Source organism: Stigmatopora argus, chromosome 18, assembly GCF_051989625.1.
Source record: "Stigmatopora argus isolate UIUO_Sarg chromosome 18, RoL_Sarg_1.0, whole genome shotgun sequence".
NCBI lineage: Eukaryota > Metazoa > Chordata > Actinopteri > Syngnathiformes > Syngnathidae > Stigmatopora > Stigmatopora argus.
In genome coordinates, this window is record NC_135404.1 from 11,672,593 (window position 1) to 11,692,593 (window position 20,001).

The window sequence follows — 20,001 nt, forward strand, 5'->3', positions numbered from 1 at the left end:
TGGACTTGAGTTGGGCACGTTATTTCCCAGGCCTGTTGTTAGCAGATTCCAGCATCCTATTCTTCTTCCCTAACAAATAACCAATACACTGCTCTCTCACCTCTGACCACAGGAACAATGAATTCAGTCACGCCGAACGATTGCTGACCCGTGTGTTTGTTCCATTGAATAGGACGGGTAGAGTCGTTTAGCAAACGAGCTCTGTCCAAAGTCGGCGTACTCTTGAACATTTTTAACACACGCAAAAAAAGGAGCATGTCAAATAAATCGGTCTATGATTTCTCTGCTGAAACCCTGGAGGGAGCGATGGCACCACTCGCAAACTTCCAGGGCAAGGTGCTTCTTGTCGTCAATGTGGCCACCTTCTGAGGGTCAACTATAGAGGAGGTAAAATTCCACACCACTCTACATTTCTTTCCACACATATGGACTATTGAATTTCTATCAAAACCATGTGGCCTGTTTCCCTCACGTTGTTCTTCAGTACCATCGACTGAATGCACTCATGGATATGTTCGGTGACGACAACTTCTCAGTGCTGGGCTTCTCCTGCAACCAATTTGGCCTTCAGTCTCCTGGTGGGTCCAAATATCTGATGTAATATTTTGTGAAACTTTGATCCGGTTGACATCTTGGACAGTCTTTTGTTCTGGACTCGACTTCCCATCCTCTTCTGTCTTGTTCTGTTAAAATCTGTAAAATCTGAATTCAAGCCCAGGCCCTGTCTTCCAGTGTGGATTTTGCATGTTCTCCCTTTGCCTACGAGGGTTTTCTCCGGGTACCATAGTTTCCTCACAAAAACATGCATAATAGATTGAACACTCTCACATTTCTATACTATATGGATTATATTTGATACATACATTTTGTCCATTGGAGTCTTTTTCCCCTGATACATAAATACATATGATTCAAATTGATGACAAATTAGAGTGGACATTTTAGAATGGTTTTATTCTGAAGGACCATTAAAGCTACAGAGTTTAAATAATTTTAATCTGCTGTCAATTAGTTAGTGGTTTAGGCTTTAAAGTGTTATTTATCTGAAGGTATGCATGAGTGGTTGATTATCTACTCTATTGTGGCCTGGGATTTGAGTGGCAAACAATTTAGGATCTATCCTGCTTAATGCCCATAGTTGGTTGGGATAGGCTGCAGCACCCCCTCGACCCTCGTTAGGATAACTGGCAAGGAAAATGAATTTATATATGTCGTACATACCTGTATTTGTGCTTCTTTTTTTTAGAGGGGAATCATGAAACCCTAAACATCCTCAAGTACGTAAGACCCGGACAAGGATTTGTACCAAAGTTTCCCATTTTTGGTAAGGTGGAAGTTAATGGAGTTAATGAAGAGCCCCTGTTTACATACCTAAAGGTAAACACAAAAATAGAGAATTTTGTTATAAAATCCAAGCTATACTCATTTGTCATATCATATCACAGGAATCTTTACCCTTTGTAAACCCTGTCATCGGCGACATGAAGAAGTTCTATTGGACACCAATCACAGTCAATGATATTCGGTGGAATTTTGAAAAGTTTCTTATCACGTCAGAAGGCAAGCCCTACAGCCGGTAAAGTTTTTATCCTACTAATATGCTGTACACTATTTTGTTGATCAATCATTAGGCATGTTTATCACAGCAATGCCGTTCCTTTCTCTACAGGTACGAACTTCACTGTCCAATTGATAAGGTAGAAAAGGACATTGCGGGGCTTCTATAATGGACTCTCGGCAGTTTTTCAGCGGTGGCAGCGTGACGGTCCCTCGGTAAACGCACGTGTGCCCCTGAGCTGGATCTGATGAAGAAGAGGAACAGGACTCAGAGCAACAGTGCATTCACTCTGGGATTAAAGTCCTCTTCGCCACCAATAATATTGAATTATAGTAACACCTATAAATAGTAATGAATGAATGGAAGCTCTCCTGAGAATGACTACTCAGTAAATAAAGCTATTTGTTGCTATTGGTAGGTTGTCATATTTGGAAACCCCGGCATCCCTTTGATTATCTAAATCAAGGGTGTCAGACTCGGGTTGGTTCGCGGGCCGCGTTAACGTCAACTCGATTTCATGTGGGCCGGACCATTTTAGATATAATATTTAGATTTTTTTTTTATAAATGGATTGAAAGAACTGGATCAAAAGCCCTGAATATTCAATTATTTATAGATCTAAAACAATGTTTATTTTAGCTTTTTTTTATATATTTTTAGATTTTACAAAATGATTTTTGAACTAAAAACAGAAAAATTGATTAAAAAATTACAATGATTGATTTAAAAGGGAGAAAATCAGGAAATGTAATATACATCTATACTCTTCATTTTAATTTGATCCTAAAACAGAAAGTCGGCACTCATGATTTACTTTCCCGGGCCACACAAAATGATGCGGCGGGACAGATTTGGTCCCCGGGCCGCCACTTTGACACATGTGATCTAGGGGGTCACACCAAGAACTGAAAACGTTTTGGGGTGTTTTGTTGGCACAAATTACTCTTATTCCTTTAAATAGGGTCATGGGTGGGGAATATCTTACCTCTTCAAACTTGTTGCTTGAATGTCATTAGCTCTCGCGGTTCACATTCCTCCATTTTCTTAACAGCCTGTTATTTTCCATTAAAAGTTTCATTTCATTTTCTGAACCGCTTTATCCTCACTTGTTAATTACTAAAATCACAAAAATAAAATTCTCAGCCCTGGGTGACTTTGCCTCCATCTATTAATGGGTTGAAAGAGAGTATTAAAAGCACATAAAGTATATCGGTTAGCAAAATTAGCAACCGCTCGAAAAATACGCAGGTGTAGCTAATGTATAATACATTACCTTACCTCACTGTGGCACAATTGCGTATTATTGTGAGTAGGACTTTTCCCCTCACATAAAACAAGTTAAAACAGAGCCTTTACACTATTCGACATTAAATTAAATGTAACATGACTATAATTGAAAACTGTACATGAACAAAAACATACAATATATAATTGAATCGTTAACCTGCATGTTGGTCTCGTGGCGGGCCCAAAAAAGGACGCGCATGCGCATTTCCTCCCCAGTGGCGGGTCGTACTTTTGTCGCGCATGCGTATTTCGTCTTCATCAGCCAGCAAACATGGCCGTCGTTGCTTTCCGACGGTGGACCCAAGCCCTCTCTAAAGGGCGAGGGTCGGGAATTTCGGCTCTTCTTTCCGGATCTAGGTCAGGTAGGTTAAGGGATAGCAGCTTTTGTGTATATTTAGTGAGTGCATTGAAATATATTTGTTTCGTGGCCTGCTTTGGGACCCAAACTGATATAACCTTGACATGCTAGCTTTAGCAGTGTTAGCGTCATAATATTATGAAGAATGAGTTCTTTCTGTTTTGATTTCATTTCTTAATATTTCTATTTCCACAGCATCTGGTACTTCAAAAGCTGATCTACCTGGCCCATACCCCAAAACTCCAGAGGAAAGAGCTGCTGCTGCTAAGAAGTACAATATGAGGGTTGAAGACTATGAGCCCTATCCAGACAATGGAGAGGGGTAAGGGTTTTTTTACTATAATAATTAATATGATGAAGTTATATTCATATGGCCCCTCCCACATTGTGTTCAGAATTCAAAAACGTGTTGGTTTGGGTTAAGTTAATCAAATGTGATGACACCTCACCCTACAGTACACTTGACACTATGACTATTGTTTATTTTTGTTTTGTACAAATGGGTTTTCATTGTATTGTTGATACTACATGATTAAAAATGAGTCGTCTCAATATTTACTTGATGTTTGCTTTTGTTTGTTGAGCTCTAAAATTGCATCTAATATAGACATATTTGTTTTTGTGTTTTGCAGCTTTGGTGATTATCCCAAGCTTCCAGATAGATCTCAGCATGAGAGAGATCCCTGGTATGAATGGGACCACCCTGATTTAAGGAGAAATCATGGAGAGACTGTAAGTCAATAATAGATCTGTGACATTTTTTCTCCTTAGTTAATTACAGTTCATATGTAATTGTTTTTGTCCTTCTTTTTTTTTAGCTACATTGGCATTTTGACATGTACACCAGGACCCGTGTCGATACATCGCCCACCCCTGTGTCCTGGAACTCCATGTGCAAACAGCTATTTGGTTTCATTGGGTTTATGTTGTTCATGTTCTACCTCGGGGAGAAATTCCCATTTTACCAGCCTGTGGTAAGTAAAAATCACAGCATTTAGAGAACAAATTGTTTCTTTTTTATTTTATTTAAACCAAGAAAATAAAATAAATAGACCTTGAGGTTAATATTGTAAATGCATATACATATTGTATAACTGCTGTTACATTTAAAAATGTTTTCTTGACTATTGTTCGTCCTTGCAACATAATTGCATGTTTCCTATCTTTTCCCAGAATATCAATTAATTGAGTAATTTCCCATTTAAATGTTCTTCACCCAGGTTATGAATTTCAAAATGTTTGTATTGAAGCAACACCACTTTAAACTATTTTCTATTTTTGCTCCATGAAAATATTCCCAAATCTAATTTCATTTTCCTTTACACAAAATGTTGTCTTCTTTCAGGGACCGAAACAATTACCCTACAACAACTTGTATTTGGAGAATGGTGGAGATCCTGAAAAAGTCCCAGAAGAAGTCAAGAATTATGAAATTTGAATGCTAGCATTCAATTCTATAACTGTATATAAATATTTCTGTCAAGAATAAAAATATCTGCCGAAATTAGCTTGTTCTGGTGTCACGTAACTTACTAGGAAAATGATGGGAGATATATCATGTGGATAAAAACCTCTTTGTAAATAAAAAAAGCATAATTTTAATCATACATTGCACGGTTTATCGCTTGGTAACACACTTGTCCAAGTCGGCCACCGTAGCGGAGTGACAAGACGGAAACATTCGGGTGAACTATTAGCTCGGCTGCGGCTAACGTCAGCCCAGTGGTTTTGAGCTGTTCGGCTGTCATATAGCCTGTTGTAAGTTAAAGTCAAAGCAAATATGAATGTATTTTGTTCGTGTTGTGTAGCGTTTTAGTGACAGCTGTCGCTTATTCTTGTAGCAAAATGTAACAAAAAGGGTGTTGGCTTTGACATTAGCCGAGTAGTGGTTCAGTTTTTCCGTGGAATTATCCGTGCTAGCTTACTATGAGTAAAATCGTCCACTATCATGTGAAATATGTTGAAGTTTTACTCTTGTTTTGGTGATAATATTTATAAATATTTCTCCGGAGAATGACAGAAAAGCTGATACTGATGTGCGAAGCTAATGCTAATCCACTAGCACGGATTTTGACATGAGCTAAGCGAATGATATACTATCGTGGATGCGAGGCGATGCGATGTTTTATGCTGCCTTTTCTGTTTTTAAGATGTAAACATTTTAGACCCTGTGATGCACTATTAAGAAAATGCCTATTTACAAGTCTGGTTATTTTTTCTAAAGGTTCATAGAGGAAGATGAGGCTGAAAGAGATCCAGAGAACTGCTCAGCAGGCTTGGAGTCCATCTGGGCACCATCCCATCTGCCTGGCATTGGGTATATATAGATATATAAATAAAATCTTTGGGGGAAAAAATTACAGTGATTTCTCCTCAACAGGCACATCGGCGCAGCAGCTCGATGCCTCTTTCAACACCACAGCTGCCCTGGAAATATTTGAAATGGATTTTACCGATCCTTCTCTGGACATGAAGCTCAAAGGGTCCTTGTGCACCACCAACAGGTAAAGTGGAATGACTGTAAAATGATCATTTTTGGACAGATTTCCCAAAGGTTGAGCCAGTATGCCTTACTATGACTTTCCACAGGCTGCATAGTTTGGTGTGGGCAAATTTCGGGACGAACGAGGATGCTACAGGAGGGAGGCTGGTGGCGGGCAGTGAAAATGGCGCATTAACTGTTTATAACACGGATGCCATCTTAAATTCTGATGCCGAGGCCGTGATTGGACAGTACAACAAACACACAGGGCCCGTGAGGGCGCTGGACTTGAACCCTTTTCAGGTTGGTTTTCTTCAAAATGCAGAAATATGTCTTGGAGGTGCTCATTTTATGTATGTAAATAAAGTTTCTCTGTCTTCCCAACAGAGCAATCTCCTTGCATCTGGAGCTAATGATTCTGAGATTTACATTTGGGATCTGAACAATCTAGGTAGTCCAATGACGCCAGGAGCAAAATCACAGGTGAAAATGTCATTCAAATAACAGCATGGCGTTCAGATGTGTTTACAGATGCCCTTTTGTATTTTAGGGTATTTATATTGACCGTGCAGATCGGTAACGTATGCGCGTATCAATACTTCTTTTATTTGCAGCCTGCTGAGGACATCAGCGTGGTGTCGTGGAACCGGCAGGTGCAGCACATCCTGGCCTCGGCCAACCCCAGCGGCAAAGCTGTCGTGTGGGATCTGAGGAAGAATGAGCCTATCATCAAAATCAGCGACCACAGCAATCGGGTGTGTGGCTCTCTCAGATGTGAAAGCTCAATGCAGCTCTCTCAGCAAAGATTTCAAATGAGTCTCGTATTTCTAGATGCACTGTTCAGGAATGGTGTGGCACCCAGATGTGGCTACACAGTTAGTGCTGGCTTCCGAGGATGACCGCCTACCAGTAATTCAAATGTGGGACCTCCGTTTTGCCACGTCTCCTCTTAACGTGCTTGAGAATCACACACGGTGAGACAGTGTTTTTTTTTAATTCTAATTATAAGAAGACTGAACACGTTGTTGCTAATATTTTCCCAAAGGGGGATTCTGTCCATCTCCTGGAGCCAAGCTGACTCTGAGCTCCTGTTGAGCAGCGCTAAGGATAACCGCATTCTCTGTTGGAATCCAAACACCGGCGAGGTATGCGAACCTACGTCACCTGTTTTGTTTTTGAGCCGGCATACTCAATAAAGCGTTTATTTTTGTCCACCATCAGGTCATCTACGAGCTCCCCACAACAAACCAGTGGTGTTTCGACGTCCAGTGGTGTCCCCGGAATCCCGCTCTGCTCTCCGCAGCTTCGTTCGATGGCAGAATTACAGTTTACTCCGTGATGGGCGGGAGCTTAAAGGCTGAGCAGCAAAGTACAGCTGATCAGGTAGAAGCTCCATTCCACAGTGTGCCCCAGAGTTATGCCCATTTAATAACAAACAAAAATCTTATAACTCTGCCCAGAACTGAGTAAAAAGAATGTTTTCCCCCGTTTAAATCAGATATCGTCTTCATTTGATACGATGGATCCCTTTGGAACAGGGCAAACGCTCCCTCCCCTGCAAGTTCCTCAGCCTACAGCGCAGGACACCATTGTTCCCCCTCTGAAGAAGCCACCCAAGTGGGTGCGCAGGCCAGTGGGGGCCTCCTTCGGCGTAAGTGGAAAATTGACAAGAGTAGATTAGATTAGAACTTTATTTCATCCTGTATTTGGGAAATTTCCTTGGTTGCAGTAGCAAAACAAACACAGAAGACATTGTAGACCTAGGTAAAAAAAAACTGGAGCCACACATCTTCCTTCCTGACACCACGTTTGTTCTGCCTCAGTTTGGCGGCAAGCTGATCGCTTTTGAGAATCCCAAGGTGGGACCCGTGCAGACCCCGCAGCCCATCCCCAGGCAGGTGTTCATCAGCCAGGTGACTACTGAGACGGAGTTTCTGCAGCGCTCCAAGGAGCTGCAAGTAGCGCTCCAGTCGGGTTCTTTCAACAGCTACTGCCAAAACAAGATCCAGAACGCCAAGACTGAGGCTGAGCAGGACATCTGGAAGTTCCTATTGGTAGAGCATGCATGTCCTCATGATTTGGAGATGTTATGAGATGGTACTTTTTAAAATTACATTTTTTGGTTTTTAAACAGGTGAATTTTGAAGATGAGGCTCGCATCAAATTCCTCCGACTTTTGGGTTTTAGTAAAGATGAACTGGAGATTAAGGTATGAGGATAGATGTTGCAATATGCCATGTTACAGGTTTATTCCAAAGGGAATATATTTGTTCTCAAAATAAAGACACCAATGTTAAGAAAAACAATGTTCTTTGGTTACCGTAGAAGACACAGAAGTGTTGGAAATGTAAATAATTGAATTCATTTTCTTCAAATGGCCTATAAAATATTTTGTTCCGTCTGTGAAAATTGCAAAAAATAAAGTGCATTTGTGAGGGGGGGGAAAGGGAGCAGACATATCGCATCTGAATACATTCAATTGTTAATAAGTATAATTCAATAGATTTCTAAATGCCTGGGAAAGACGTTCCAACCCAACGGACACGCTGTGGATGCTGAGGATCTGGCTAAAAAGATGTTACAGCTCTCTACTGAGGTCTGTTAACTCATTCTGAAGTTTTTGCTTGAACCTCCAAAAAAATCTGACAAATCTTCAAGTTCAACCAAAATGTTCTGGAATAATCAGATCCTACTTTTGTGTTCTTCCTTTATTTCTTTTTTATTTTTTCCAGCGTTCTGAAGAAGCCGCCGTGGACGGTGACGCCAGGACATCAGGCTGTGTTTCACCAGCTGACTTTTTCAGCCAGAATCGCAAAGAAATCTCCAACTTTCAGATCCCCGTTTCATGTGGTAAACGAAATCGAACATTGTGACCGCGGCAAATGAAGTGAACGTGGCTGACGCGGAAACGTCTTTATTAGACACGGACGGCTTGATAAGCCAGGCGCTGCTAGTGGGCAACTTCGAGGGCGCCGTGGATTTGTGTCTGAGCGACGGTCGCTACGCCGAAGCCATCCTGCTGTCCATCAGCGGTGGAGAGGAGCTGCTGAAAAAGACCCAGCAGAAATACTTGAGCAAGCAGAAAAACAGCATTTCCATGGTGAGCCACAAAAAGAAACCTGGGGTTAAATTCACATTTTCTCGAGACATCTAAGACACTTGAATTGAAGTAACGGTGTCGCTTTTCTGCAGCTCATATCGTCAGTGGTGACGCAGAATTGGAGAGACATCGTGCAAAGCTGTGAGCTGGATAACTGGAAGGAAGCGCTCGCCGCTCTCTTGACCTACGCTCACCCCGAAGAATTCGCCAAGCTGTGCGGTAAGCTAACGCAACTATGAGCTAAATGGGTCTCGAGGCTTTATCTTGTATATCTTGCCAGATACCCTGGGAAGCCGCTTGGAGACGGAGGGGACGGAGAAACGTAGCCTGCAGGCTTGCTTGTGTTACATCTGCTCAGGGAACATCGAGAGACTGGTGGAGTGCTGGGCCGTGCATAGAGACTGCTCCTCGCCTCTTGGCTTGGAGGTACGTACAAATATATGTTTAAAAATAGAAGAAACAATGAGTGTTTGGGGGGGGGGGGCAATAACCAGAATGTATTGTTGTACTCATTAAAGCGAGTTCTTCATTTGTCAGGATCTGGTGGAAAAGGTCATGATGCTGCGCAAATCCATAGAACGCCTCCGCAACAGCGAGGTGGCGGTGCAAAGCCCGGTCCTGGCCGAGAAGCTGACGTCCTACGCCGGCATCCTGGCCGCCGAGGGCAGCCTGGTTGCTGCCATGTCGTATCTGCCAGAAAACAATGATCAAGTCAGTTTTAGTCCTTGTTTCTATCGCCTAAAAATCAGATGCTCTCTCACTCATGTGTTTGTTTGTTTGTTTTTCCTCCCCAGCCGGGGATCACTATGCTGAGAAACAGACTGTTCCATGCTCAGGGAGAAGCTGTCAGCCCGCAGCTGCCTCCAAGCCCGGCCAAGCCCAATGTTTCTTCTCACACGCCTCTACAGAAAGCACAGATCATGGTAGGGATGATATCCGTGGCTGTAAGGATGGAAAAAAATAATAATTCTCTCAAATTCAGGATCAGTACCAGCCCACCCCTCCTCATTCCCATCATCATCCTCAGCAGCAGCAGCAGCAGCAGCAGCCGCCCATGCCTACATCAGCGCTATTCCAGCCTCAGGTTGCTCCAAATAGCTCTGGGCCCGGCCTGCCCCCCTCTTCTCATGTGCACCCCCTTTACCCGCAACATCCACCTCCAGGTCCAGGTATGGCCAGGACTCGGTTCTTCTGCCACATTTTGAAAGCTATATGTTTGAATTTGTTGGTGTCTTGTAGGCTTTGCTCCACATCAGCCATTCCAGCCGTCCCCCATGGGCGGACCTTCGGCCTTCTCCCCTCCAGGTCCCAGCATGCCAGCTGCCAACCTATCGGGACCGCCGCTCCAGCACTCGTCCTCGGCCCCCGGGGGCCTGCCCCCCATGCCCAGCCCCGGCGTCCCGTTGCCGGGCTTCATGCCTTCGACTTCCCTGCCTTCAGGTCCCATGCCATCTAGCGCCCAACCGGGAGCCCCCGTCCCCATGTACCCCGGGGGACTCCACAACCAAGGCCCCATGCCAACTGCTCCCTTTGCCCCTCTGGGGTCAGGTTACCCACAAGGGGGCCCCGGCGCTCCCGGGGCAAAGCCATTTGCGGCCCCGGCTGTCGCTCCTCCGCCTACAGGTTGGTGCCTTGTCGTTCGCTTCTTCTTCTATGCTTTTTTTTTTGCGCTCGACATGACCTCGTACAAAGTACTACGCATCATTAGCGATGCCGACGGTACATTCAGTTGTCTTCCTCATGTGACTTGCAGGATTCTTTCCCTGGCTGCAAAACCAGTCTGAACTTCAAGGTGACAGAGTTCGAAATGCATTGTGGAAAACCCAGAAACATAGAATTATTCGCTCTGAACTAATATTCTTGACTAGCTTTGGAAGAAAGGCTCTATTTTTCTGGACACATAGTATGGTTGATGCTTCTTGCTTTTGCTGCTGGAATATCTCAATATAGAACATTAGGTAGGATTAAGCATTTAGAAGCATCTGCTGGATTTTTGCTGGGTGATTATCAAACAGGCGCTCAATTCAGTGCATCTTATTTAATGCTTGATATTTTTTGTTGTTCCCCTTTTACTCCTCATACAGTTCTCGTTTTTTTTCTGCTTTAGCATCCCACGAAGGCTGGAATGACCCGCCGGCAGTACGAAGTGGACCACGGAAGAAGAAGGTATATATAAAAAAAAAGAACATTGTTCTCATAAATAGAAGAGGCTTGACAGAAAGCACCAACTTGGATTCTTGCGACAACCATGGCACGCTTTTTATAGCATGTTACAATTCTTATGACATCTGTAATTCATTTTGTCTCAACTATTTCAATATACTTTTTAGAACTACCACTAGATGGGAGCAAAATATTTGTTCTTATTCGCTATGGCTCAGCTTCACTTTCCCAATTTTTGTCTGAACAGAAAATCGTATTACTATATCCCCCACCCTTGTTCACTATTCTAAGGCAGAACTATTGTAATTATGTGGAACAGGTGCCTGAAAACTACACTCCACCGACACCTATTACCGCGCCCGTGATGGGTTACCCAGGGGATGCCCCTCAGATGCACAACCATGCCCAAGTGCCCCCCGGAGCACCCCAAGAGCCCAGCGTGCAGGTCGGTGTTGGCATTTTGAGCGGCGTATGGCAAGCCGACGCACAGATCCCACCTCACCTCGCGTTTGTCGTCGCCTCAAGCTTCTTCAGCAGCTCCCAGCGGAACGTGTGGAGCAGAAGGAGATCCCTGCCGAACACATGGTGCTCAAATCCACCTTTGACAGTCTGGTACAGCGCTGCCAGCTAGCAGCGGGAGACCCGGTGAGTCTTTTATGGAAGTACCACGATTTAGGAAAATCTCACTGTGGGATAATTACGAGTGATGGGCCTCGAAACGGCCTTATATCCATTTCCCGTAAAAAATTAATTGACATACTGCAGTGGTCATTCAATGCAATTCGTCTATTTCAAATGGGAATGATTGAGAATCCAAAATGAATTCATCTTCAAGTCACAATACTATGTAACATGTGTAAAACTGTCTTTTATAGCAAACGAAAAGGAAGCTGGATGATGCAGCCAAACGGTTGGGATGCCTCTATGACAGGCTGAGGGAGCAGTCGGTAAGGAAGTATTCAATTCTTAAAATTAACCTGTCTCCATGGACTAGTTTTTCTAGTAATCAAAGCAAACATGAATTATCAAAGTAGTACTTAAAATACCGTCAACACGCATGTTGACAAAGCGTTCCTAATATCTCATAACATGTTTTTAGCACACTTATATATATTTTGACTAGCGTGCATAAAAGGTTGGGTTCCCTTGTTTACACTGATTGGCTCCTCATTAGCTGTCAACCCTCCCACTTGAGATAGATTGGATGTCTATTAACATCAATGTTAACCAATTGGTAAAAGCAATGTCTGACAAAGCCATGATAGCAATTGGAATACTAGCTCAAAAATGAATATATGTTTTCCAGGGTAGTAAAATATGTATAGGTTGGACCACTATTACATACCTGTCAACCTCTGCCGATAACTGCCCTTATAAATGATTATGATTCCCCTTACAAACCCCCAAAAAACCTTACAAACACCGTACTCGTACGGTGTTTGGGTTTTTTAAGGGGAATCATAATCATTTATAAGGGCAGTTATCAGCAGAGGTTGACAGGTATGCTATTAGATGCAGTTAGACCACAGTTTTAAGTCGCTCGCTAGTTAATCTTCAACCAGCGGTCGTCGTTATTTTGTGGCTTAACTCCTTTTAACGAGCGGCGGCTTTTGTCTTGTGGGGCGTCGGCGACCTCTCCTCAGCTCTCTCCCAACATACTGAGCGGCCTGCACGAAATCGGCCGTTGCGTGGCGACCCACAATTACCAGCGCGGCCTGGAGGTCCACACCATGGTGGTGAGCAGCAGCAACTTCAGCGAGATCTCCGCCTTCATGCCCATCCTCAAAGTAGTCATGACCATCGCCAACAAGCTGAGCGTTTAAGCCACACGGCCTCAGACGACTGTTTCATGAAAGATATTTATTTCCTTTTTCGTACGTGAGCAGATCATGATTTTTCATAGACTTGCCCCCCTATCCCCCTCCTCAAGAGATGGATCAAATGAATGTATCCTATGAGTCTTCATGGCACAAACTTAACACAAGAGAAACAGTGGCGTGCTAAAGTGGTTTTGTCGTTGGTGGATTGTTTTATATCAAATCAACAAGCGAAGTGTAAAAAATTCAAAATGACAAAAGTGGTGTGAGAGATTCAGTAACTGTGGATGATTTCCTAAATTGTGCCATTTATCTTTTCCACTCCTTTCAGCCTAATTGTTAGCAATGCATGAATGGCGAGCGTCTTCATTTCATTTACGATTGCTGCTTTAAATTCCGCATCTTCTCCATTCGTACAGTAGTAGGTGGCATTTTAGGAACATAAAATATACTCCCATTGCGATCGTTGGCCGTATGAGTGCGTGCTCATTTTTTGTTGCACAAATGTTTATACAGTTCAATCCATGTCAGCTATTTAACTTGTAAGATTTTTCCCCTTCTTTTCAAATAAAATGTACCTTCAATATCACGGCTCTGATGTATGTTTTTTTACAGCAAACTTGGGCTGTCAATGCAATTTAGGTAAAAGAATATTTACATATAGTTGCAAGACTTGGAGCAAATGATCCGTTATTGCAGTTTAAACAAAAAAAAGAAAATTCCATAGCATACTAATAATTATTTGAGTGCTATATGGCTGTTTAATTCCTCTTTTGAGTCAAATCTAAATGCAATTATGATTTGATCCCAATGACATTTCCTCCGTTTTGAAAAGTTGCTTTGACACGGCAACCTCAGGATGTGAGATTCCTGCCTTGCTGCCTTGGAGGACTCGTTACCTAACATTTATTGTGTCATTCCCACGTGTGTTCACGCACAGGTGCCCGTTTGCCATTGGCGAGAGGGCGATCATAAGTCAGGAGCTTGTCCCCCGATTGGTTGCTTGCAGTCAGACGCTGCTTGTGTCTATTTTGGCAAGGGGGCTGAACTCTAGTAACCTCCTACAGTCATTTAGCCATGGTGGGTTAATATTCCCAAATATCACGCCACATTGAGCAGCAGCCTGAGTCATGCTTCTTTCCTCAGGCCACACTCCACTGTAAAACCTCCTGAGGTAATATTTGAGGAGGAGGGGGGTGTGGCTTTATTCATATATAGTAGTTCCCTTTGTCAGGAAAAATGCAAATTTCTCAAGTCATCTTTTAATGTTTCTAACATATTCCCCTTATGATTACAATGTATTCAAACAGCCAACATTTTCCAAATGACCTGCCCCATTTGTTCCTATTTAGTCCTTGGACAGCAAAATTTGGCAACCGGTGGCCTAATAAAGTGCAATTCATGGACTTTATTCAATCATCTATTTGGGTTGATGCAATAACCGGTTGTCCTAATAAAGTCAAATTCAAGGACTTTATTAAATCATCTATTTGGGTTGATGCAATAACACCTGAGTGACATTCCTGTGTCAAACCATGAATGCCATTTTTAGGCTTCTTGCTTCACTGCAAAGGTACTCATGGCAATAACTACAACCATTAAACAAGTTGTCAATATTTAGAAATAAAGTTTCCTATGTGCACATTATTTACAGTGTATAGAGTTTAGGTAACCAAAAAAAGCCAAAAAGCTTTCAATTGGACAGGAATCAAGTCATTTTGTCTGTTAGCACAGCTTCATAAGTTCATTTGTTTTTTTAGAACCATTAATATTTGAATATTACTTGTTTAGTGACGGGTTGACGTATACTCAATGTCACCCAAATATTGCAATCAGTTTTGGTGTCGGTGTTAAAATCCCTATCGGACAAGCAAGAATGAGACATCTTGAAAATATTGTGAACTTTTATTACCAACTTGAGCAGTTGACAAAACATTGCAAGATTTCCATTTTTTTTTTTTTGAAATCCTTCTTGTATGGGAGCAACATCATTAATTCGGGCCTCGGGTTGCTTGTGGCGTCGTTAAGAGTTGGCACATTCGTTGGAAGTAAAGACGTTGAGGGCGGGGCACAATTTCTTATGTTAGTATTTGATAGAATTGACTTTTTTGTTGTTGCTACCTTTAAATTGCAATACCAAGTATGCCTCTGTAAACACGGACTTCCGTTTCAATGTATTCAATCCGATATTTTTGGGGGGGGCAGAATGGGTCGTACGTTTAGGAATGGATGCAAGTCGTAAGGCATTTGGTAGTTTCCTGACTTTCTAGAAGATGGCGGGGGGGCCGAGGGGGGCAAAATAACCAGGCAGGCGCTCCGATTCCAAATACAATTTACAGAACAGTTTTCCAAGTCCAGTTGTTCTGATCAGAGCGACCCTTTTTTGAACCAGTACCCAAGAGACCGCAATAATAAATACATAAATAAGATCATACAAGCATTCTGTAAAACCCGACACTCGCAAAGGGGGGCGGGGTTGAGGTTCACACCGCTCACCGGCAACACGTACGGATTATCGTCGTCATCCTCATCATGCACGGATGGCCAGATGGTCACATGACCCGGCTGCTACATCGACCGGTAAAGAGATGTTGCATAAAAACGTCGCGCGAGAGAGGAAGCGAAAGCCACGTACGCCACGAGAATATCCAAAAAACGTCCACAAAGCGCACTAAAAACGAAAAGTTGGCACGAGATAAACAGCTCGATCGTTAAACTGGAAACTTTATCGCGATACGACGGGGCAGTTCAAATGTTTGGGTTTGTTTATTTTCCACGGGCGCGTAAGAAAATAGAAACCAAAAAGAGGCTACGTGAGCAACCTCGGAATACGGCAAAGATTAGACTTTGAATTGAGCATCAGAGTCCGTAAACGCTTTTACCGAAGCCCGGTCGCGTATTATAAAGGCTGAGAGCTTAGCTAAATCGTGTTTTTTGTTCCGTTTGATCTGCTTTGCGAATTTTTGCTACGCCTATAAAAGAAGCAAAATATGGTCGAGGCCCACCTCAAAGCCGATTTAGCCTCCGTTTTGCGGATGGAAAGATGAAACGCCGTCAAAAAAAAAGGAATCGTGGAGGTTTTTATTTTCCGTTTGACGCTCGGCGAGGTCCGGGGTGCTCGTTCTCTTTTGGTTTTTGGAGGACTAGCCACTGCGGTAGCTGCCGTCACCCGTGCGCTGCGCTCGCGCTATCGCCATCTCGTGAGACACTCGCTTGCAGTCCGTGGCGAGCCCCAGGAAGCACATCAGGTCGATGAAGCAGGTGGTCAGGTTCAACTTGCAGCCGAACTCGCTGGTGGCGTAGTCGAACGGGAAGGTGTGGTGGTAGTTGTGGAATCCTTCGCCTGAAAACCATATCAAAAGTTCCACGTAAGCCCCCTGACGGTCACGTAGCCATTTAGCGTTTAGCGCTTACTCGTGGCGTCCTACCTATGGCGCTGAAGGTGACAAACTTGTTCTCGCGGGGGTTGATGCTCTGGTCGTAAGGCCGGTTGCCCCACATGTGGGCGGCGCTGTTGACCAGCCAGGTGGCGTTGAGCACTAGCGTGTAGCGTAGCAGCGCCGGCACGAAGTAGGCCACCCACAGGGACTCGCCCCAAAAGTACCAAGGCACCAACATGGGCACGATGAAGCACATGAGCAGAACCGACAGCTTGTAGTGCCTGTTGACAGGAAATGCGGGGGAAGGGGGGAGAGAGAGAGAGAGAGAGAGTTAGCGGTGCGGCGGGATGCTCGAGTTACCTGGTTGAACCGGAATGGCGGCATGTGGTTTCCTTTGTATGGTGTGTAAACATCTTTATGGTACTCGGTACGTTTGGAGAGCGTTTTGAAAAAGCGCCTTACGAATGAATGGAGGCCCCAAAAAAAGTTTTGCTCACTTCCTCTGAAACATGACCACCTTGTCGGCCAGCAGGTCATGCAGCTCCAGCTTGCGTCCCTTCTCGATCACGTCGGGGTGTTTGCGCACCAGCAGCCAGCCGATGTGGGCGAAGAAGAAGCCGCGAACGGCGTTGTGCGGGTCGGCGTCCGTCTCGGAGTACTTGTGGTGTACCCTGTGGTCGCGGGCCCACTCGTAGATGTCGTTCTGCCGGGGTCGCAAAAGAAAAGATGGTTAGGGTTTTCACTAGGCTAAGCGAGAGGGTGCTAGTTTTGTTACCTGGAAGGACATGGAGTTGGCTGTGGCCAGGAAAATCTTTAAAGGGAGCGTGGCCTTGTAAGACCTGTGACTCCACAGGCGGTGAGCGCCTGCCGTTACTCCTAAAGCACTTATCAAAAAGCAAAGCGTGGCTGCAAAGGGAGAAAAAAAGCACACAAATAAAAGATCTTTAAAAACCATTGGCATCAAGGCAATTGTGGACATCTTCAGGTTGAATGATTTTTTTTTGCTTGCAATAGCATGGATTGACTTCACTCCATAAAGTTCGAACAGTGTTCGACATGCAACCGACTAAGCAACAAGTCAGGCATGTTACACATTGGTGTGATCCGAGTCACACCAGCGCATGATAGCCGGCCGGCCGGCCGACCGCATCGCATTTGTTTATTCATTCGCAGCTTATTCGACGTGGTCGTGTTCAGGTTGGGGCTAGACCTAGACCAACTTTCTCTTTGTCGGGGTGTCGTTCAGAAGCAATTGTATTGTATTTTGTATATTAGCCTGAATTTCTTTTAGTCATGCCATCAAAAACCCATCACTATCCAGACAATTCGTGATGCGGGATTAGTAATTTGGCATCACCAAAGACGGCAAAGCGATTTCAACACTATCAATAACAGATTAACTGTATTTGGGGAGGGTGACTACGACATTAGCACGCGAGCTTTGGGCCAGCATGCTAAACTGTGATGTTTTCTGCAAAATATAAAAAAGGCAAACACTGATCTAAGCATGACTTTGATAACATTTGCTACTTTGAAGTCGTTGGGACTTGTTGATCTCACGTTGGACATTGCGGGTAATGCAATTGTCGTGTTTTTTTAATTGAGATAGATGGTTATAGTTTGGCTCGTTAGACCATTTGTTCCTCTAATGACCAAGAATTCTGCATCTTTGATTACGCCCTAATGATTTGACATCATTTGATATCGTAAAAGTTTGTTGGAACATTGAGAATTATTTGGAAAGATCAAAGTCTGACCTTGGAAGTTGGCCTCATTGCATTTGGACAATGCAATTTTTAGCGAGGGCTTCCTAATTTAATGCTCAAGTACGTCATATGCCTTAAAACAGGCCAACGTTGATTTTCTCTTTATACGTTCACTATTGAGATGCTGGAATTCAGGAGATACAACTGGGTTTGTTATATCGGCAAATAGCCAATCAGTGTCTGACTATATAAAATATTGTCCGGAAATTGATATTTTGTACCAACTTGGCGACAAATTTTAAGTTGTCACTAGTTTCAAAGTACAAGGTGACTAATTGGGCTCATTCTTTGATATCAAAGTTGAGAGACCAGTTAAGTGTTTTGCCAAATAATTGTAGTCTACAGTTTGTTTAATTACAAGTTCTGCTAATTTTCATGTTTGAACTTGATTAAGGCAGCCAAAAAAAATTGAGCGACGCATTTGCAGTCATTGATGGGGCTAGATGTTATCCATTTTAATGTCATTAGCTTTTTCGCATAGGAATTTAATGGAAATAATAAACTACAAGAATGTATTATTTGCACTTGTAGAAAAATAATTGCTAATATTTTGGGGGCTTTTTACTTTTACTAAGAAAGGCACTTGCTCTTTAAAAGGGTAAAAACAAATAATTTTCAAAAATAGTCAAGTCTTTTGGGTCCAAAAATAATCATTATTAAAATATAAATGTAAAAACACAATGTATTTTTGTACTTTTACAAAAATAATTGCTATTATTTTGGGGGCTTTTTTTGCTCTTTAAAGGGTGAATGGTCAAAAGTCAAAAACAATTAATTCTCAAAAAATACCTACTTTCCCTTTTAAGAGTTAAAGGTCTTTAAAGTCTAAAAAAACAACAACATTAAAGGTTTAAAAGCTATTCAGTGTCAACTTTCAGCTGCCCGTCAAAGGGTTAAGACCCCACTTTCCTACTAAAGCTTCAAATTTGATATTTTAACATACATTATGATGACTGGCATTCTAGCAAGTGTCCACTTGGTAAAGGAAGCGGACATGATGCCAGCCAGATGACAGATTAGGAGTTAGGTTGTTTAGTTAGTCGACTGGTTAGTTAGTTAGATAGATGGATGGATGGGTGGGAACTTACACCAGAGCAGCGTGGGGAGCGAAGCTGTGGGCACGAGGAGGACGCCATACAGTGCGCCTAGATGCAACAGGGTCATGAGGAAAACGTTCCTCCACACGACGACCCGCTCTGGCTTGGGGCCTTGCTTCTCCTTGTACGTGTGGTCGAACGCGTCTTCGCTGCAGGAGGCCTCCATCGGAAAACCGTTGCTGGAGGAAGCGCCTTCTTGTTCTTGCTTCTCTTTCAGTTCCTCAGCCTCCGTCATCGCGTCTGTCCGTCTTTTCCGATGGGTGAATGAATGAATGAATGGATGGATGGATGAATGAATGCTCTTCCGGTTCCGCCGTTCAAAGAGAGAGAACAAGGGACAAGTTAGAACGCCTGCTATTCCGATGGAGGAGGAGGAAAAAGCAAAAAAAAAAAGAAGGAAAAGAGGCGACCGGTCCGCTGCTGATGCTCGTTTGTCGCTGGCGTTGCGTAACGTCGGTTTGACAGCTCCGTTGAAAATGGAGGCAGACAACTAAAGTTCGACAACTCACCACACGCGTGCTATTAAAGAGGCCTTTGAAGCCGCGATGTAGCCACGTTAGCGTTTGTTTTAAACCGAAATAACACGAGAGAGAGAGAGAGAGAAATGGGAGGGGGGAGTGTGTCGCATCAAAACCAAAAGGGATGGGGAAGCGAGAGGTGCCTTCGCGGCTCGTCGGCCAATCAGCGCGAAGGTCCCGCCCTCTTGACGCTCTCCCATTGGCTGCCAGCCCATCTGCTGTTCGCCACCTCTTCGAGTTCCATCCAGATGTGTTTGATTGAGCGTCTCTGCCCCCCCACAATACACACCCTTTTTTAGGAGCAAATAATGTCCACCCCGTAGAATGAACTCTTTCCACTTTTTCAAAGTTGACACTTTATAAAACAAGTGACTATTTTTGTTCATTAAAAAAAAAACTACAGAATTATTATTATTATATATTTTTGGGTTATTGTATTTTCTTATGTATGTTCATTAAAGGGAAATTGATTCTA

The 20,001-nt window shown here is 43.3% G+C and overlaps 5 protein-coding genes across 11 annotated transcripts in view; 3 read left to right on the forward strand and 2 right to left on the reverse strand.

Annotated features, from left to right (window-relative positions):
* raraa (retinoic acid receptor, alpha a) overlaps window positions 1-3,036 on the reverse strand; it is a 152,382-nt gene extending 149,346 nt beyond the window's left edge. Inside the window, exons 1-3 of one of the 3 annotated variants that reach the window (XM_077625036.1) lie at window positions 3,003-3,036; window positions 2,544-2,674; window positions 1,222-1,371 (exon numbers count right to left, since the gene is read on the reverse strand). The gene's annotated coding sequence lies outside the window, so the exon portion shown is untranslated. Of the gene's footprint in view, window positions 1-1,221; window positions 1,372-2,543 lie in introns of all 3 variants that reach the window. The other 2 variants (XM_077625035.1, XM_077625034.1) reach the window with 2 other exon arrangements.
* gpx9 (glutathione peroxidase 9) lies at window positions 164-1,969 on the forward strand. Its single transcript, XM_077625040.1, has 5 exons — window positions 164-387; window positions 485-578; window positions 1,247-1,377; window positions 1,446-1,576; window positions 1,670-1,969. The coding sequence occupies exons 1-5, from the start codon at window positions 256-258 to the stop codon at window positions 1,725-1,727; spliced, it is 546 nt and encodes a 181-aa protein (XP_077481166.1). The 5' UTR covers window positions 164-255; the 3' UTR covers window positions 1,728-1,969.
* Window positions 3,037-3,046: 10 nt separating the features above from the next.
* Window positions 3,047-4,710, forward strand: ndufb8 (NADH:ubiquinone oxidoreductase subunit B8). The gene is made up of 5 exons (XM_077625039.1): window positions 3,047-3,207; window positions 3,399-3,525; window positions 3,836-3,935; window positions 4,022-4,177; window positions 4,549-4,710. Exons 1-5 carry the CDS (start codon window positions 3,117-3,119, stop codon window positions 4,639-4,641), a joined length of 567 nt encoding a protein of 188 aa, XP_077481165.1. The 5' UTR covers window positions 3,047-3,116; the 3' UTR covers window positions 4,642-4,710.
* Window positions 4,711-4,828: 118 nt separating this feature from the next.
* sec31b (SEC31 homolog B, COPII coat complex component) lies at window positions 4,829-13,351 on the forward strand. Of its 2 annotated transcripts, XM_077625031.1 has the most exons (27): window positions 4,829-4,961; window positions 5,428-5,520; window positions 5,584-5,707; window positions 5,793-5,988; window positions 6,073-6,168; window positions 6,300-6,440; window positions 6,517-6,659; window positions 6,731-6,830; window positions 6,907-7,068; window positions 7,184-7,336; window positions 7,509-7,739; window positions 7,820-7,894; window positions 8,189-8,281; window positions 8,418-8,535; window positions 8,607-8,785; window positions 8,878-9,004; window positions 9,066-9,211; window positions 9,323-9,496; window positions 9,580-9,708; window positions 9,768-9,954; window positions 10,025-10,408; window positions 10,539-10,577; window positions 10,893-10,951; window positions 11,268-11,393; window positions 11,474-11,593; window positions 11,824-11,895; window positions 12,592-13,351. In XM_077625031.1, exons 2-27 carry the CDS (start codon window positions 5,442-5,444, stop codon window positions 12,769-12,771), a joined length of 3,633 nt encoding a protein of 1,210 aa, XP_077481157.1. In that variant the 5' UTR covers window positions 4,829-4,961; window positions 5,428-5,441; the 3' UTR covers window positions 12,772-13,351. The 2 variants fall into 2 exon arrangements, with proteins under 2 accessions (XP_077481157.1, XP_077481158.1); XM_077625032.1 differs by lacking the exon at window positions 10,539-10,577 and having other exon boundaries at window positions 4,830-4,961.
* A 2,476-nt stretch (window positions 13,352-15,827) lies between these two features.
* On the reverse strand, window positions 15,828-19,645 carry scd (stearoyl-CoA desaturase (delta-9-desaturase)). Of its 4 annotated transcripts, none has more exons than XM_077626001.1 (6): window positions 19,419-19,645; window positions 19,000-19,256; window positions 16,921-17,051; window positions 16,643-16,848; window positions 16,194-16,426; window positions 15,828-16,108 (listed from the first exon to the last, which is right to left on the reverse strand). In XM_077626001.1, the coding sequence occupies exons 2-6, from the start codon at window positions 19,241-19,243 to the stop codon at window positions 15,909-15,911; spliced, it is 1,014 nt and encodes a 337-aa protein (XP_077482127.1). In that variant the 5' UTR covers window positions 19,244-19,256; window positions 19,419-19,645; the 3' UTR covers window positions 15,828-15,908. The 4 variants fall into 4 exon arrangements, with proteins under 4 accessions (XP_077482127.1, XP_077482125.1, XP_077482126.1 ...); XM_077625999.1 differs by having other exon boundaries at window positions 19,000-19,309; XM_077626000.1 differs by having other exon boundaries at window positions 19,000-19,309; window positions 19,518-19,640.
* Window positions 19,646-20,001: the final 356 nt, after the last annotated feature.

Excerpts from the sequence above, each read along its gene's own strand:
- ndufb8 (XM_077625039.1), top strand. The coding sequence starts at position 3,117 with ATGGCCGTCGTTGCTTTCCGACGGTGGACCCAAGCCCTCTCTAAAGGG. Across the intron at positions 3,526-3,835 it reads TATCCAGACAATGGAGAGGG|CTTTGGTGATTATCCCAAGC; the intron begins GTAAGGGTTTTT and ends TGTGTTTTGCAG. Across the intron at positions 4,178-4,548 it reads TCCCATTTTACCAGCCTGTG|GGACCGAAACAATTACCCTA; the intron begins GTAAGTAAAAAT and ends GTCTTCTTTCAG.
- sec31b (XM_077625031.1), top strand. The coding sequence starts at position 5,442 with ATGAGGCTGAAAGAGATCCAGAGAACTGCTCAGCAGGCTTGGAGTCCA. Across the intron at positions 6,441-6,516 it reads TCAGCGACCACAGCAATCGG|ATGCACTGTTCAGGAATGGT; the intron begins GTGTGTGGCTCT and ends TCGTATTTCTAG. Across the intron at positions 6,660-6,730 it reads GTGCTTGAGAATCACACACG|GGGGATTCTGTCCATCTCCT; the intron begins GTGAGACAGTGT and ends ATTTTCCCAAAG.
- scd (XM_077626001.1), bottom strand. The coding sequence starts at position 19,243 with ATGACGGAGGCTGAGGAACTGAAAGAGAAGCAAGAACAAGAAGGCGCT. Across the intron at positions 17,052-18,999 it reads GCTCCCCACGCTGCTCTGGT|CCACGCTTTGCTTTTTGATA; the intron begins GTAAGTTCCCAC and ends CTCCCTTTGCAG. Across the intron at positions 16,849-16,920 it reads CCAACTCCATGTCCTTCCAG|AACGACATCTACGAGTGGGC; the intron begins GTAACAAAACTA and ends CGACCCCGGCAG.